General features: G+C 52.6%; 1 protein-coding gene across 4 annotated transcripts in view; it reads right to left on the bottom strand.

The window, feature by feature from the left end:
* The window catches only part of CNTFR (ciliary neurotrophic factor receptor), a 204,552-nt gene that overhangs the window by 15,443 nt on the left and 171,491 nt on the right, over positions 1 to 17,618 (bottom strand). For all 4 annotated transcript variants that reach the window (XM_027665417.1, XM_027665418.1, XM_027665419.1 and 1 more), the window contains 3 exons: positions 8,406 to 8,523; positions 7,467 to 7,633; positions 208 to 371 (listed from right to left, as the gene is read on the bottom strand). In XM_027665417.1, the coding sequence (XP_027521218.1) occupies positions 208 to 371; positions 7,467 to 7,633; positions 8,406 to 8,523 (449 nt within the window). The remainder of the gene's footprint in view (positions 1 to 207; positions 372 to 7,466; positions 7,634 to 8,405; positions 8,524 to 17,618) is intronic.

Genomic DNA, 17,618 nt, shown 5'->3' with positions numbered 1-17,618 from the left:
ATGTGAAGCAGGGAGAGCCTGCAGAGCCATTTGTAGGCAGCGTGAGCTAAAAAAAAAAGATAGAGAGGAAGAGAAAAGGGACAAGAGAGGTTGCCTAGCCATAACTTTACAGTTTTTTTGTCCCTGAACCTTGTTCACAGTGCAACTTATTCCCAGTCACCAGCTCCCCCTGCTCTGTCCCATCCCACACAGTGCAGCATCACTTACATGTTGCCACTGGTCCAGGATGAGAGGCCGATATCGCAGGAAGAACTTGAGCGGGAAAGACTCAGGGTCAGGCCAGGATGAGGGGTTTTGCCATGACACCTCCAATCTCCGAGGGTTATTGGGCACAGGTTTGGCCACCACACTCTCCGGAGGGTCTGGCTTTACTGGAAGAGAAGACAAAAAGGTGGTTGGTAAAGCTTTGGATGTGGCATCCTTCCTTTATACCCCTTGGCACAGCTGGCTGGACTTTGCACCACGTGCTTTCCAAGGAGAGCAGCCAACAAGCATGACATCCTTTTCCCAAACTAATTAGATGCAAATCACCTTTTCTTGTCCAGGTCAGTGGTATGGCTGTCTTGGCTCAAAATACCACCACTAAGAGGGTGCCAGTGCTGGCAGAAACAACCCGGCCTAGGCAGAGAGCATCCCTCCTGGACACGGCTAATGAGGTCAGGGTGAGGAACCCACCAAGCCCAAATCCCGCACTTTCACTGCACCTGTTGATTTCTGGGAGTGTGACCCACATTCAAACCCTCTTACTTCAGAGTAATGTGGCAGAGTTTAGCCCTTGGGTTTAGGGCTGGGGTTTTGGGGATTCAAAGCAATGGCAGAACATATTTGCTAAAGGAGAAGGCTTGCCCTGGTCACTTTCTACTCCAGGTCTCTCTCTGTCTGCCCTACTCTGCTTTTGGGATACAGGAATATTTTCTTGCTACCTGACATGTATTTGAAGTGAATATTAATTGGCTGTGAGCTATGCAACATGCTTTGATGTTGCAGTTACTTTCAGAGTGCCAGAAGCACATCACAGACAGGCTGTGATGAACGTCGCTGCCTGTTGCAGAGCAAGCCTTGCTCCTTGCCAAGGGTTTGATCAATCCTGACAGCTCAAATTCCCAGTTGAAACGGCAAAGCTAAAAAAATTTGTGTACGCCCATGCTTCTCCTTTGCTCATAGCCAGGGAGGAGTTGGACACAGGGAGCTGGGCACACAGCTGTGCCAGAGGTGGAAGAGGGCTCTCTGTGCTCTCTAAGAATAGCAATCCACGTGAGTCCTCATGTCCTGGGAAGGCCCTTAACCCCGTTTTGATGACCACAAGCAGGTGAATGGATCCCTCTTGGCCTGAAAATCTCTGGATTAAGTAATGGTCCCCTAGCTCTGACCACCTCAAGAAGCAGCCTGTGAAGATGCCAGCATCAAACTCCACTGCCAAGCATGAAGCAGGAACACTAGGGCCATGGGGAGCCCCCCTCTGCCTAATAGAGCTGCTGTTCTGCTCTCAGAGGTCTTCTCCATGCTGACCACAGGGTTCACCTGCTGTAGGCGGGAGGTGATGTCCACACAGGGGCTTTGCCTGCCCTGAGAGAGGAAGGAGGTGGTGAGTGAGCTGCTCCCTCGCTGGCCTGCCTGCCTGCTACCTGCAGCCCTGTCCTGTGCAAGAAGGGCATCTCCCCCTTTGCTTGAATGGGACCACACACTGACGTGGGGCCAGTGTGCACCAAGTGGAGTCAAGTGTGTGTTCCTCACTGCCATCCTGCTCCAGAATGATGATGGCATCGCAGCAACTGTCTCCAGGAAGACACTTTCCCTGTACCATTACTGCCTCCTCCTCTTATGAGAAACCAGCCTGTGATGCTTTCAGACACAATTTCTTGGCCATAGGGAGCTGCTGAAATTAAGCCGTAGCCCAACTACCTTGGTGGAACCTGTTTCGCCTGAAACATAGCCCACCACCACCTCCCCAGCCTTCTTGCTCAGCACCCTGGCACTCACCCTCCTGCAGTCCTTCTTTACCATCATTTTCATCACCACCCTGACACCACCCTCTCCTGCCTCCCGTCACCTTCCCTCTGTCACAGCAGGTGCAAGGAGGGCTGGACATTCCTCCACCCCCATGGCACCTGGTGCTCAGAGGATGCTCCCAGAGGCTCAGGGAGCGGCTGGTAAGGACGCACTCATGTGCCTGACTACAGGTGCCTTGTGCCACCCTCCCAGTACCCATTGACCCCTCTCTGTGGCAGGACAGGACACGATTTTCCATTTACAGCTTTAACCTCAGCAGGAGGACTTGCTGGGGCTGTGCTGTGCTGAGCTACTCCAGATGGCTCTGCAATTCCTACGTTTGCTTTGAATCCCAGGGCTCGGGCTGGACATTAGCTTCCATCGACAGGGACTTGGAGTCCAAACATATACGGAAAAGTATAAATCCAGCACTGGCTCAGCAGGCTTGGTTTGCAAACAAAAGTCTGTTTGGTTGAATGAATGCAGATGACTGTGAACTGCAGCTCTGCAGTTAGGAAGCACAAAGGAAAGTGCAGGCCTAGGGATGGACGTAATGGATACTCCCTGGGGTAACACAGGGAGCCTGGCCCTGGTTTTTAGTATGCCAGCCTGGAGGGATGCTTAAATTCAGTCGTGCTGGGCAAGGCAAATGCGCTTGGGCAGCAATGAGCAATGTGATGGTTGGAGGAAGTCAGAAAAAAGGGTGCCCTGATGCTGAGGTGGGAGTCACCTGCCCATTTTGCAGGGACGTGACCATAGCCCAGCTCCCGTGGGTTGGAGACTGTTCCTGGTGCACAGAAGAAGGCTGCCCTGGCTCCAAGCACATGTTCCTGGCTGTGACAACGCTTCAAACAACACTGTGGGTTAATGGGAAAACCAGCAGTCCCTGCTACCTCCCCATGTGTCCCTCCATCCACGGGACTCCAGCCCAGGCTAGAGAGCACAGCAGTGCCAACCCCTCCAAAAGCACAAAGCCAAATCTGCCACATCCCTCCAAGGCAGTGGGGACACAACAGCCAGGAGAGGTGACTGCATCTCCAGCAGCCTGTCCAGAGAGGACAGACCTATGTCTCCTAGGACAGACATCATGGGAAACACCTGGGCTAGTCCCTTAGGGGCCAGTTGAGGAGCAAGGGGACACAGGGTGTATCCAGCCCCCTGATTCCTATGTGACCTTGAAGGAGTCCTTTATCCCCTGGAGCCTCCTGGGTCCCTGCTCTGCAGACAGAGACAAGCGCTCCTCCTTCCCCAGCCTTTGTCTGCCTTCATTCAGCCTGCACATGTGAGGCAGGGGCTGTCTGGATGTACATCAGCCAGCATAATAGAGCCCTGTCCTCACCGAGGGCCTGCAGGCAGTAACGTAATAAAAGCAGTAATAGTAATAATAATAATGGATGATGGGCATTAGGCTGAGTACTGGTTAAGCGGCTATAAAACCAGATGTAATATTATCCTGCAGAGCTGAGGGAGCATCATCAGACATTCCTGGGAAGGGGACTTGGCCAGGAGGCTACTCACAGCTCTTCCCACTTGGTTTTTGGCTGCCGTGTCCAAGCGAGGGTTTGGAGTGCAAGAAGAGCATCTGAGAGCAGCTTTTCTTTAAGGTGCTGCATGCTGATGCTTAACTGTGAGTCTTTAGCACTATCCATTGCCCCTGGCTGTTGTCAGACATGCCTCAAAATGAAGGTGGCAGTTCAGAAAGGCAGCCGAGACCCTGTGGCAGAGAGCAGTCCGTCGCCCAACCCATCTCTCCAACAAGCACTAAAATGGATCCCTTGCGGCCATTAAATATCCCCTGGCATTTTCCATGAGCAGAGGGATATTAAACTCCATGTCTTAGCCAAATGTCAGTCTAGGTAATTTAATTCTGCCTCCCTAAGTAGTATGAATTGAACTGACCTTCTGCTTAGGCAACTGTATACCCGTGTTCAAAGACTCCAAATTTCATAGAGACATGGGCACGTTTGTGCTCGTGCAGCCTCTCTGAGATGCTCTGCATCTTCATCACCACAGAGCTGGAGCTAGGACAATCAAATGACCTCTCAAGGTCACACAGGACATGGGCAGCAGACCTGGGGAAGGCACCCATGCCTGCAAGGCCCCATCCAAGGCTGCCTTCCTCCTTTTAATGCTGTTCATCTTCTGATATTTTCCCCCAGGATCACAAGGATAAAAGTGGGGAGGTGGGATGCTGTGTGGTTATGGTGTCCTGGCTTTCCTGGTAGATATAAAAACCAGCTACCTGGTTATTGGGCTGAAACACAAGTGAGGAAGGTTGGATTGTGTCCTGGAGCATGACAAATGTTCCCACACTGTCCCAGCCATCATGGAGGAGGTGGCCACTCCTGACACACCATCTCACTCTTCCCTGGTATTTGCCTCTGCCTCTCGGCCCTCTCCCATCCAGCCCCTTTCCCACCTCCTCCTGCCTGAGGCTGGAGTGCTGACGTCTATAGGGTTTTGCAGAACCTCCTCACACTCACCTTTACCAATATCAATACTTCTGCAGAAGATGTAATTATGAAAACAAATTCCAGGAGCAAGATGAGGAGGAAGGCAGCCCGGATCTGCTACCAATGGGAGATGGGGCCCAGGGGCCAGAAAAGCTTTTCCAGTCATCATTGGAAATGACAAAGCAGAGTGACCCTTCGCAGCTGGCTGCTAATAACCAGCACGGCACGACTGCCAGCAAGGTATGGGCTCAGGACAGCAAAAGAAAGTACCAATCATTTTCCACTCAATTAGAGACCATCTTCCGAGCAGCTGGGGAAGGGATTTTCTGCTGTGGGCTCCCGGGAGGGAGCAAGGAGAGAGGAATAAAAACCAAAGCAGGTCACTCCTTCCCAGGGGGCTTTTTATGCTTGCCCAGGCTGAGTGGGTGGTCCAACCCAGCAGTGGGTCTGCTCCTGGCTCAGATGGTGCTGGAAGGGAGAGCTGCTTGCCCTGCACTGCTCCGGATTGCTCCGTGCCCAGCAGGGCATGAGATCAGGACTTCACGGCGGGAGTTTAACATCCATGCAGAAGGTATGACGCTTTTCTCTAAGCTAAGGGATAAACAGAAGGCATGCTCTGACAACCCCAGCCCATGGGTTTTAGAAGACGCATCACACAGGTGCTGGTTGACACTGTCTCTTCATTTTAGCGGGATGTGTCCAGATGTTGCAATGTTTCCACTCAGCACTTTTTCAACGAGCCGGAGCAGCGGCTTCGCCCTGAGCCATGAATTTTCCACCTCTTCACTTAGCATAGGGAAACCCAGAAAAATTTCCAAGATGAGATCTTATCAGCCCTGCTAATGCTAGTGGAGATCCCCAGAAAACCTATCAGGTGCTACATCCACACCTCCAGCACCCACCATGCTGGAACATAGTACTGGATTGCAGCTGCAGAGAGGGGAGCTGGAAGAGGCACTGAACCTCCTGTAAGGACAGCAGCCAACCTGGGGTAAAACTGCAGGGCAAAATGCACTAACACAGTGCTCTCGTTTTAACTGGAAACACCAGGATGGCAAAGCTCCACTCGGGGTAGGTGGCTGCTGTTCAGAAGCAGCTGAGTTCATCCTATAAAGACTCTGCTAAGCCTCCTGACTGCCTTCTTCAGCACTCTGTTACCATCCTCTCTGTGCTACTTATCCATAGTGTCCATACTAAGTCCTGAGGAGATTCTAAGGCCATTAGATACTGAACTGGTTATGGGAGAGGGATGGTGGCAGGGTGCAAGACATGGCCCTTCCTATCAGCATCAGGCCATCACCCCTTCCCCAGGTGCCATCCTGGAGCATCTGCCAGGTAATGCTGGGTGGTCTCACCTCCCACTGCAAATGCTGGGATGTGTCCAGGCACCCTGCACCTCTCCAGGCACTCTTGCAAGAGACAGCCATAGCACACCCATGCTAGGGGCTGGCCTGGGGCAGTGCTGGCCTCTGCTCACCACTCCTCCAACCTGGGCTGAGTTCAGACTGCTGGGCTGGATCCGGCTTGTGCTGGTGCTGGGATGCCCGAGGCTTGCAGCTGGGTGTGCTTCCCAGGGGAGTTACCCTTGTGTGCTGGATGAAGGACTAGATGTTTGGGAAGCCAGGCAGGGCATGGGTGGGATGCAGATGTTACAAGAGGATGACCTGAACTCCTACAGGAGGGAATGCAAGGAACTTGGAAAATGCAGCTTAATTTCTGTCCTGGGCCCTGCAGGCTGGAGGTTACCTTCATTTTTAAGGAGTGTATCTTCCACAAACACAACAATTTCCATTTAAAGGCACTCAAGTGACTGAAACTCCACCACTTTCCCGCTAAGCTCCCCGCCTTGTTAGCAATGTTCCCAAAGCATCCTGCTCTGTTCAGAGCTGGCACCTTACTTCTTGTTCAGTATTTTCCAGGATTTGGAGTAGAAAGGAAAATCTAGGGTACCAGTGGAGCTCCTCTTCTTGTACTCTGGTACTTCCAGCTTCTCTGGACTGGGATGTGTAGCACACCGAAGGCAAAGACCAACTGCTGGCTGCACTTCAATGATTCATTTATTTGTTTTTCTGGTCCAGTAATTGCCACATGTAACCAGCAAATTGTTTTTCAACGTATTCCTGAACTCTACTCTCTCCTATTTTTCCTGTTCTTTGAGGATGTCACAGCACCAGCTGTAATCCGGCTTTGGCTGGTGGCAAAAGCTGCCTGTTTTGCTGTGTCTGGCACTCATTTCCTCGGTTCATGCCTGCCCTTCACGGTCAGAGCATCATCTCCACTCTGGGTCTGGACATGGCTGGGAAGATTCCCTGCAGCACAGCCCAAGACATGGACATCCCAGAGCCTCCCTCTCCCTGTCTCACATTGCACAGCGTCTGATGCCCTGATGGGGCAGTGAAGGGGTGCAAAAAGGGGAATAGGGTTTTTAGGAGCATATTGGGCAAAGTCTGGGGGAGGCTGACTGTGGGAGAACTTTATCCTGGCTAAGGATGGAGGGAAGTGAATGAGACATTTTAATTTCCCTTCCAATCCTAATTCCCAGGACTGCTTCCAGCACAAACACCAAACATCTCTTTTAGGGACACTCTGAGGGGTAAGATGGGCAACACCACTTGGACCACACAATTTTAACAGGTCTCTGCCCTGGTACATGGCAGCCACTTCCCAGTCTCCCAAGCAGGGAGGAGCTCAGCAACCATGGGCGATCTGGACCACTGGGGATGGGACCAAGGGACCAGGCCACTGATGTGACCAGCATGGAGGCTGCTGTGGCCATCCTGCTTGGCTCCCCCAGGATGCTCAGGTGCTGGTATCAGTTACAGTTGGGTTGTGAGAATGAGACAGTCATGGGGAGGATGCCAGCATGGCTCAGACCCCATATCCATCTCATGCATGGATAAGCAGAGGCTTCACTTGGAGAGCCAATCCTTTCCCCATCCCGTCTCCCCAGTGGGTGACGCTGAGCACAGAGCAAGCCAACCCCAACACCACCTTGGAGAGGCCAGTTGTTGCCGTGGAAGTTACCTATGGCGAACTCGTCAAAGGTGACAGTGGTGTAGTTTTTGCCCAGAGCATTCGTGACTGTCAGAGTCACCTTGTACTTCACCGTTGAGAACAGCTGGAGGTATCTGATGTGACACCTGTTTTTGGGAACTGCATCCTTCTCACAGACCATCTCTTTTGTGCCGTGTCTGGAAAGTAGAGGTGAGAATAGCTGTTACCTATGGACGCATCCAAGCTGCTGGAGGAAGCTGCAGAGTAAGCATCTCTGTGTCCTCACTAAGCCCATGGCCCCCATGCACCAGCCCCTGCCACAGCCAAAGGGGCTGCTTTCCTCCTGCCAGGAAATTGGGTAGGTTCCTGTGTGTGATGTTTTATCCTAAGCCTACACAGAGACTGCAGTAAATGTCCTCACGCTGGCTTCAAGGAAAGGATGGGACCCTGCTGGGGTTGGGGTTGGGTCTGCCTCTCCCACAAGAGGAAGAAGATAATGCATGGCACCAGCCTGTATAAGGGCTGTGCCAGAACTCAGGCACGGGGGGAAATGATGCCATGCCATGGCCTTTTCTAGCTGAGAGACACTGCTGCTGCACAACCATAGCCAGATTACAGCAGGAAAGTGTGTGGATGTGCCAGATGTCTCAAAAAATAGCAGGCACAACCTCCACTGCAGACAACTGGTGCAGAGAGGATGTCTTGGGAGGCATGGAAAGGGGACCTGGGAGATGGGGACTTTTCTTGTCCTCTCTAGGGAAATCAAAACTTTCTTGGCACAATGCCCCAGTCCCAAGCATCAGGTTTGTATGTCCCTGAAACATCCTTTCCCAGCTCCATTGTTGGAACACTGATCCCATATGCTCAGCACAGGTCAGACCCACTGCCCCAAGACTTTATGGCACTACTTGAGACCTGCTCCAGGCTGCAGGGACTAAAACGCGACCCATTCCCTTCCCAGACACTTACATGACGGAGATGTTGAACATGTTGGGGATGTAGGTCGGTGTGGGCAGGTGCCAGCTGCAGTAGAAACCCTTCGGGTAGTTGTTGGATCGGCACATCAGCACTGGCTCCCTCGGCGGGGCTGCCAGGGAAAGAGAAAAGTAATTACCTGCTGAGGAGGGGTTATCACCAGGTTCCGAGCAAGGGGATGACCCTACTGCTGTCAGCCTGGGAGGGAAGAGTTTGCAATGGAGCCTGATCTGTGTTTATCAGTTGCTGGAAGTATTTGGGGGTCTTTGTCCCATGCATGGTGCTGAGGTCCCCCATGAGACCTTACTTTGGACAGCTCCCCTTCTCCCTGGGCAGCTCACCATTAATGAGAGATGGAGTGACAGAGGGGGTTGGCAGGTACCGGGGGAAATTATCTTCCAGGCTGCAACAGAGATGTTGCTGATGAGGAGGAGGTGCTGCTCTCTTGACCCCATTAAGCTACACTGCTCTCAGCTTTCTCTGCCACATCCCTGGGGAGTGATAAACTTGTTGAGGGATGATCCTCCAAAAGACTAGAGGGAGGATGAAGGACCACTGGCAAGATGACGAGTAACAATGTGAAACCAGCAGAAAAAAATTCAGCTCTGCAGGCAGATTAGCAGTGTTAATGCTTTTGGCATGGGGCAGAGCATCCCATCCCAGGGCTCTGCCTCCCAGGAGACAACTGGAGACAGGATGAGAGCACCCAGTGGGAGCAGCCTTCCTCCGGCCTTGTTAGCTGGTCCTAGACATCAGAGTCAGAAGAGAATTTAAACCCAGAGAAGTGTTCACACTGCATTCGGCTTTCCTGGACATCCTGCTCTTTGCAGCAGCACAGCCAGAGCTGCAGGAATACTTTGCAAAACGCCGAAGGCCTGAGCTGGCAGCGGATGAGATGCGATACCTTTCAGCTGATACATTTTGTCCTTGTTGTTAAAAATTTTAACTGACCTGATGCTGAGGTCAACTCCTCTCAGAACCTGGGCACTTGCATGGCTAAGAGCGGAATTTGGCTCCAAGCGCAGCACCCTGGCACAGTGCCTTGCCATTAAATACACTCCCGGGGCTGGATGTGCACCACGTGTCTCTGCCCATGGCAGGGGGCTTGGAATGAGATGGTCTTTAAGGCCCCTTCCAAACCAGATCATTCTGTGATTCCATGATTCTGTGATGGTTCAGGGAAGCTGTGCACCAGCCTAACACTCCTCTGCCTGCTGGGCCAGAGGCATAAAGGGTGGAGGAGTCGGTGTCTTTGCTGCACCAGAAGGAGGCCAAAACCTGAAGCATCAACAGAAAACAGGGCATCCCGGCAGCCATATCTTACAATTCCCCAAGGTGTGTGTAGCCCTGCGGAGCTGCAGGTGTTTGAGAGGTCTCTTCGGTTCCACTTAGGCACAGCCCAGGTCTCACTACCATAACACCCTCAAGGACACATCCAGGACCAGAGCAGGACCCTGATGGGCAGCAGCAGACACCTGGAGAGGGCCAATCCAGCTGGTATGCCATGAGCACAGACTGCCAGGGCAGGATGCCGGGATCTTGGCTCAGCATTGCACAGCAGAGCCCAGGCTCAGGAAATAAAGACGGCTTTTGCTAGAAAACTTTGGGGGGGGGATGCAATGAGCTCCAGCTGCAGCTGGAGTCTACAGAGTCTACTACAGTCTGCTGAGGGGAAACTGAGGCACGGGGCTTGCACACCTGCCAGCACCCCTCGGGCAGGGTTGAGAAGGAGCCAGCAGATGACAAGAGAGCCAAGGGCAGCAGTGTCAGGGAGCAGGGAGAAGGAGAAGGAGAGAGAGAGGGAGAGGGAGTGGAGGGGGCCAGCAGGAGGGAAGGCTGTGCTGCTCCGGTCCGCATGTTTCTCCTAATGGCTATTTCAGTCTTCAGCCGACAGACGAAGGCCAGAGTCTGGTTAATGAGCCTCCCAGTTAAATTATTCAAGCAGACCCTCCACAGCAAAACAGAGTGGCTAATCGCAAGGCCAGAGATAAGGGCCTGATCCCTGCTACAGCTCTATCCTCTTCCTCCTCGCAGGCTCCTTAACCCTTTCCCTGCCTCCCCGGGGAAAGGAGAAACAAACGCAGCATTGCCCTTTGCAGGATGCAGTGGGGGTTCTGGAAGTGTTCCGGAGGGGCTGAAGGGGTGCACGCAGTTTAGGGGCAGCCTTTGGGGTCCAGGTGACCGCGTGGTGGCACTGTGGGCTAACAGCACCTGCCCGGCCCCCGGCAAACAGGATTGGGGCTGGGAATACTAGTTAGGGACGCTGGAGAAGCTGGGGACACTAGGGATGCTACCGTGAGCGTCTCGCCCATTTGCCGCTTGTGCTCAGCTGTCCCGCTCGGAACCGGGAGACGCCAGGAAGCCAGGCAGAAGCAGCCGGGGGTCGAATCCTACCTGCACGGCCCCAGATGCTGCACTGCTACTGTGCCACTAGTAGTCCATCTGAGAATAATTTACCTCCATTGTCTCCAGTATTACCCCTGATATGGCTCTTTGTGATCTGTGCTAGTTCCTCCACTGAGGAGGCTGGAGTGGGCTCATGCCTCCAGGTTTGCTTTGCTGGGAGAAGGTGGGGGCTGATCAAACTGCCTCCTGCTTCCAGTCCCACTTTGCAGCAGCCTTTGAAGATGCCCCATTTTCACAGCCTTGAATGCCTTGAAAATCCTGCCCTCTGCTTCAGGACTGGGATCCCAAATGCAGCCCCAACCCTCCGTGTCCACAGCACACTCCACCTTTCATCCTCTAGTGCCTTTTAGCAAGCCAGGGGTGGAAGAAGAGGCTGGGGAAGGGGACAAAACTACCCTTGCATCTCTGCCCTCCTGATGCAGAGTTCAAGGACAGATGCAGCTGAATGGATGCTGCTGCACCAGCAGCTGTCTTGCCCCAGCTATCACCCTCTCTTTCTGGGCAGACACAAGCTGTCTCACAGGGACACTCCTGCAAACTTCATCTCTGCAAAGAGCCATCGGTCCCAGAGCCACAGGCGTTTCGGGAGGGGGTTGTCATGCAACTACCCCATTTTCCACCTTGATGGGGAGTAAGTCCACCCCACAGGAGAGTGCAGGGCCAGTGCAATGTGCCACTTGGATCTGTGACCACAACACATGGGTGACTGTGATCATGACTGCCAGGCACCATGGAGGAGAGGGCTGCAAGCCCCTTCTCAGCTGCCTTGGTGCATTGGGAGGGCTCTTTTTGCCCACTCTGTCTTTTCCAAGTTGGTGGCAGGGCCCTCATCTCCCTGTGGGAGATGGTGTCTTGCAACCTCGTTCCTCTCCCCTCCTCTCCCAGGAAAGGCGCTTGCTGGCACAGCTCATGCTGCCCATCAAAGGCTCTTAAAGACAGCAAATAAAATTGCAGGCTCCAATCGATCCGGCACTCTGTAATGCTGTCTTTGGAGGTGGGCCAGCCCATCAGGCCGACAGAGAGAGTAAGAAAGGCAGTGGAGCAAAACAAAGCCATCAAGGGAGCAGCCTTAAAGGCTTTTTCTGCCCTGAGGCTTTGGGCAGTGCTTCTGGGTGTGGGGTGTCCTGCTCCAACCTCCTTCATTCTCCCCCAGATGATGTGCAGCTCTCAGCACCTGCCCCATGCCAAAACCAGCCCAAGTAACACAATGAGCCACTTGGGCACTTCTCTCCTGCACACAGCCTCCTTAATCCTGGCAAATATTTACTTCCCTGTCGCTTCATGGAACTGCTAAACTATGTAAAGGCAGAGCTCCTCTCCTTTCGCCACAAACAGTGCCTGCCCTCTCTAATCTGTCTGTTAACCTCTCGCATGGCAGGAAGCCACTTCTCCCACGTGCTCTGCTGATGTCCTCTCTGGAAACCTGGCATGTTTAATGCCTGGCTGTGGCAGCTTCCCAGAGGTTTGGGCTGCAACCAGCCTTGTTGCAAAAGCTCAGGGTGAGGGGATGAAAGGCTGCACCAGAGCCAAGTGTATCCCACATGGGCATGCTGCTCTCAAGCAGTTCCAGCAGAATATGGGGCTGCAACAGGCAGCAAAATCTGGGCCCAGGGTCATTATCTCTGAAGACCCCACAAAAGACCGATGGCAGGGATGGAGTTGGCTTTCCAACCACACAGTGCCCAGTGTTTTGCATCCTTTTAACCTCTGTCTCTCTGGTTTGCTGGAAACAGCTGTTGCTTGACCAGCTCCAGCACCCCTGCTCAGCTGGTAAGAGCACAACAAGTGGACCTTGAGGATGAAACAGCTCTCAATGCATCAGCACAGATGCACATTTTTGTTTCCCTCCTCATCTCTAAAGCCCAGTTATCCTTGTACCCTGAGTCCCACTGTGCAGAGGAAAAGTGTGACCAATCCATTTTAAAAACCACTAAAAATGATCTACAAGAGCTTTTCCTAACTCTGCTAGGTCATGAGATAATGGACATTAAAATCATGACATTTTTATATATAGAAAAGTTATTTTAGGTCACTTTTAGAGGTTTCTGAAATGGATCAGTTATAATTTTCCTCTCCTGCTGAGGGCTGAACGTACTAAAGATGCCTTGCTCCACAGGTGGAGGGATACAAAAAATAGTGCCAATAAAAGTTTTAAGAGGCCTCTCAAACACTTCTGTAGGAGGTATTTTTTCTGGTGCACTCGGGGCACATTCAGGCGCTGGGCTGATGGGGGATAATGAGCCTATAGTGTGCTTTTGGGGTGACCTGCATAACTCATCATCTCTGTCTTGGACCAGCAAAGGCTCCAGAGTCCCTTGCAGCAGCATGTGCTTGTGCTAGAGGTACAGCTGTGACACAACCTGCCTGCACACGGGTAGGACCCCTGTGCTGCCCTGTGCTAGGGGACAATCCCAGAACCAATACTGTTTGCTGCCAGACTCCTGCTGTTTGCATCCTGGCCTCTCCCCAGTGCCCATTGCAGGACTGCTGCCCAGTCTCTTGTCTATGCCTAACATACCCTCCATATCATCACCCACCGACTTTTTTGGCACCAACTGTTACTGATGAGTAAAAAGGCAGATGAGTGACCAAAAGCGAAGCTGCAGAGGCCAGAGGGCACAAAAGGGACCCACTTGGGAGTGAGATGCCAGCACTGAGCACGTGGGCAAATGTGCACAAGAGCAGCTCACGTCTACACGCACATCGACACAGATGCTTTTGTTATGCACATGCTGGCTGCAAGCACGATGTATTATTTATCTAATGCTGCTTTTCTAAAATTGTTTGTGTACAGCAAGCTGGTAGGAAACAACAAAGAAAACAATGATGAATAAATCATATTTTTACTGCCAGGTGGATCAGGGGAGCATCCTTCTGCCATGCACCACCTGCGCTGGAGTGCAGCATGGCTGTGGCTGGGGACAGTGCCTTCCATCAATCCAAATGTTTGGATATGGCTGTGTTTTGTTGCTGGTGAAAGGGATGAAGGTGAAGCTTTGATTTTGCTCTGATTCCCCTTGTCCAGCTGCTCTTGGGTAAGTATGAGGATGAGAAGGGGTGCAAAGGACAGCAACAGAGTGGTGCATAGGCAGGTGATGTTCCCTATCTTCTGGGAACATCATGTTCATGGCCAGTGCTTCTTCAAGAAGGATAAAGCAAGGGTTTGGCTTCGGTTTGATGGTTTTGTTTGTTTGTTTTTTAATTAATGAGGCAAAATTCATTTGAGAGAGAATTACAGAACCCAGGGGTGCAGGGGCACAGGGTGAGATGGGTTTGTTCCTCATTGACCTCCTGGGTGACCTGGGCAAGTGTTGGAGACAGGGTTTATGTCTCTCCCTTTCAGTCTAAGCCACCCCAACCTTAGCAAGCGGACATTTTAAGGAAGACATTCCTCCCGCTTGAAATTAGACACTGAAGACATACCTCTCTGGAGTGTGACCCATCCCAGCTGACACTAGAATTGTCCACATTCAGGCAGCACCTGGCCCAGCCCTGACACTCATAGGCTGCAGCACCTCCCTGGTAGCTCCTAACAGGGGCCAGGGACAGCTACAGCTGCAGCCAAAGTCTCCTGACCCTGCTACCATCTAGGAGCCAGCTCCCCAGCCTCAAAGAGCAAGAATTTATTCCCCAGAAGGTGCTGCAGAAAAAGGTGGAGTCAGCAAAAGATAAATTTTTAAAAGGCCCTCTTTTACACTGATTGGGGCTCATAAACCAAGCTATGGATTTTCTCATTTCCCTTGCAGAAAATTCAGTGAACATGGCAAGAGGCAACGCTGTAAATTTTTGGGTAGGGCATTATTCATAGAGAGGAACGTCCCACTTTCAAGCCTATGTAGCAGGGCAAGCTCCTGGTGTGATAAGAGGCTCACTGGAGTTTGCTTCATCCCACACTGCACGAGGCCATGCTGTTTGCAGCACAGCAGAGGTGCTCTTCAACCTGACCACTCTCCAGGCTTCAGAAAATTAGTGAGCAAGCCTCACAGCCCCAGTCTGCGAGAGGAAAGAGCAAGAGGAGAGGGGCTGTGAGAACTGTGGCTAGGAGTGGGTTGGATGGCTGGCATGGCAACTGTCTCTGGAGATGTTCCCCAAGATGTGGGATTTAGGCAGGAGAAGGCATCTGGCATCCTGCACCCATGACAGACCCCCTTGTTTCCCCTCTGTCCAGCAGCACTGGTACTGGACAGCATTGCTGTCCAAAGGAAAATGCCCATATGAGTCCTTGGAGATCCTGCCCAGCACACTAGCACCCCAAACCTTAACTGTGCTCCTGTAGTTGACTTCGTCCCCCATGGAACAGGATTCTGGGCTGGATGCCTTAGGGACGGATGTACAGCAGGGCTGCTGTGCACCTCCAGCCTTCACCTGGGACAGCATCACAGGGGAAAGTCCCCACTAACCCCCCCCGTCCTCCACCAGAAACCAAAGAGCAGCTTTGTTCTGAAACAATATTAAATATTGAACAAAAGAAAGCAAATCTGTTATCTGGGATAATTGTGAGTAAATAAAACATTTAACCAAACCAAATGCAGCTGTTTCTACTTGGAGCCGGCACAACAGCAGGGAAGCCAGCTCAGCTACTCTGCATCCTCGTTACGGCAGCTGATTATTGTTTTGTGTATAACAGTAGCACCGCCAGTCCTCGAGCGGGGCCGGGATTCGCCGTGCTCGGTGCGGCACCCCCGGGATGGGTGCACCGTGACGGCGGGATGCGGCGGCACAGCAGCTCACCCGGCACGGAAGGTTCTTTGCAGCAGCGCTGGGGTTTGCTCTCCAGCCCAGGGAGTTCACGGCGAGGCCGGCTTTCCTCCCCCAACACCTCTGCGAGGGGATTTGCATGTAACATAAACCATTTCAGAGCCAGGTCACTGGTTCGCACATAGCCCCGGGCAGTAATGACCGAACGTCGTTACCGGCTGCTCTAGGATTGACTGTGCCGGGCCCCCGTCCAGCTCCCGGAGACCTGAGGAGCGGTGTGGGGTGAGAGACTGTGCAGCAACCGAGGGGAGGGGTGCCGGCAAACGCAGCTTTGGGAGGCCCCGGGGATGGAGAGCGCATCCATGCCCACTGTTCAGGACCGGAGCATCCCAGGATGCCAGTCTCCACGCTCACACAGCAGTGATGGGGCTGCAGCTCCCACCCGGAGAGCAAGGGGCTGACGTGCTCTTGGCTTTTGCACATTCATGGGGCTTTCCTTCACTGGGGTTTGGAGAAGAGAGCTTGATGTCGCTGCAGCTCCCATCCAAATGCTGTGCCTGTCCCTTATAAAATGGCTGGGAAGTATGAAGGGCATGAATTACACGGGATTTTCCAGGCCCTGCCAAAATAATTTCTCCTTCCAGGGACCCTTTTCTTTGACATGAGGCTGGATGCACTGTGCCAAGGCAATGCAGGGGGGAAATGCTTCCTAGCAACACATGGGCTCCCCAAGCAGCTGCTCCTCACCCCAAGCAGATTGTGGTCAGTGCACATGAGAGCACATCACAGCCCTGATCTCCAGGGAGAAGGATCTGCCTCCCTTGGTACTCCTTGATAAAAAGCAGAGCTGTCTGGCACTGCTCTGGTTTCTGCTGCGCCCCACCTCAGTCCACACCAGCTGTGAGCAACACATAGTCCTGGAGCCCAAATTTGTGCAGACCCCTGGCAATCTAATCTCCTCCAGGAGCTCAGCTCTAAAAGCTGCCAGCCAGAGAGAGGGAACATTCCTGTCTGGTGTGAGGGAGGGCAGTGCCTTCCTCATCTCAGTTGTGCAGGGGGAATGGTCTTGATGATTCTTTGGGAGGTATTGGGGACCCTGAAGGTCTGTGCCATATCAGTCCCCTGCCTCCCTGCCTGCTATGCTTGCAGAAGAGAACTCAGCATCCACTTCTCCCTTTTTTCCCAGCTTCAGTACAAATTCCCTGCATAATCTACACCACACAATGCCCCTGCCCACTCCATCACCTTATTCAAAGGCAGCAAGAAAGCAATCCATCCTCTCTCCAGATGGAGAAGACAGGGAAAATACCAGGTGTGATCAGACACAACTGGGACCATCAGCAGCCATGTATCCTCAGTAAAGCTGTCCCACCAGAACTCCTGGAAGTTGTATATTTATCCATGAGGAGCCTCTGGAGGGAAGCTATAAGCACTTTGTCATGTACTGAGTAACAAGCCAGCCACGAACATTACCAGCTATCACTCCCAGTGGGGGAGTGTGGGCTGCCTCTAACAGCCAGCAGTTCTCCAAAAATGCCTCCTCTCTCTTCATCCCTCTTGACATGCGGTCTGGATGCATCCCCTTCTCTGCTCTGCTCTTCCCCAGGTTGTCCTCTGCAATACCCCAGTGAGGTACCTCCTGGCAGACATGTTTCTCACTCCATGGGGAATGCAAAAGAAGAAGTAAGAGATTTCTGTCTCTCTGGAGTAGAGAAAAGGATATTTTTGGGCTTCTATTCTCCTGTCTGGTTAGGAGGAGGGACTGACGGGAGCAGTTAGTAAGCAGATGTACCCCCTATCCACTTTCTCCTTGCACTTGCACCAGCTTTTGCAGGAAAAGTTCCTTTCCTTCAGCATTTATTGAAAACCACCCTCTCCTCTTTTCTCACACATGTTTTCCTAGACAAAATGCTGCAGGCTGTTCTCCCATCCCTTTACAAGGCAGAACCCTTGGTGCCCTTAAGCCTGTACCGACTGCTCAGCCTTGGGTTCAGTTGGGACAGGGAACCTGATAGTGGGCATCTGTGTGAAGGTACTACTTCCTGTGCAGCAGGTGTCTGCACAGGCAGTGGAACCATTTGCTCATCCCGTGTTTGGCCATCC

Source organism: Corapipo altera, unplaced genomic scaffold, assembly GCF_003945725.1.
Source record: "Corapipo altera isolate COAL_440 unplaced genomic scaffold, ASM394572v1 61045, whole genome shotgun sequence".
In the NCBI taxonomy this organism is placed as follows: domain Eukaryota; kingdom Metazoa; phylum Chordata; class Aves; order Passeriformes; family Pipridae; genus Corapipo; species Corapipo altera.
The sequence above is the reverse complement of the archived record's forward strand: the minus strand, read 5'-3'. Positions and strand labels throughout refer to the sequence as shown.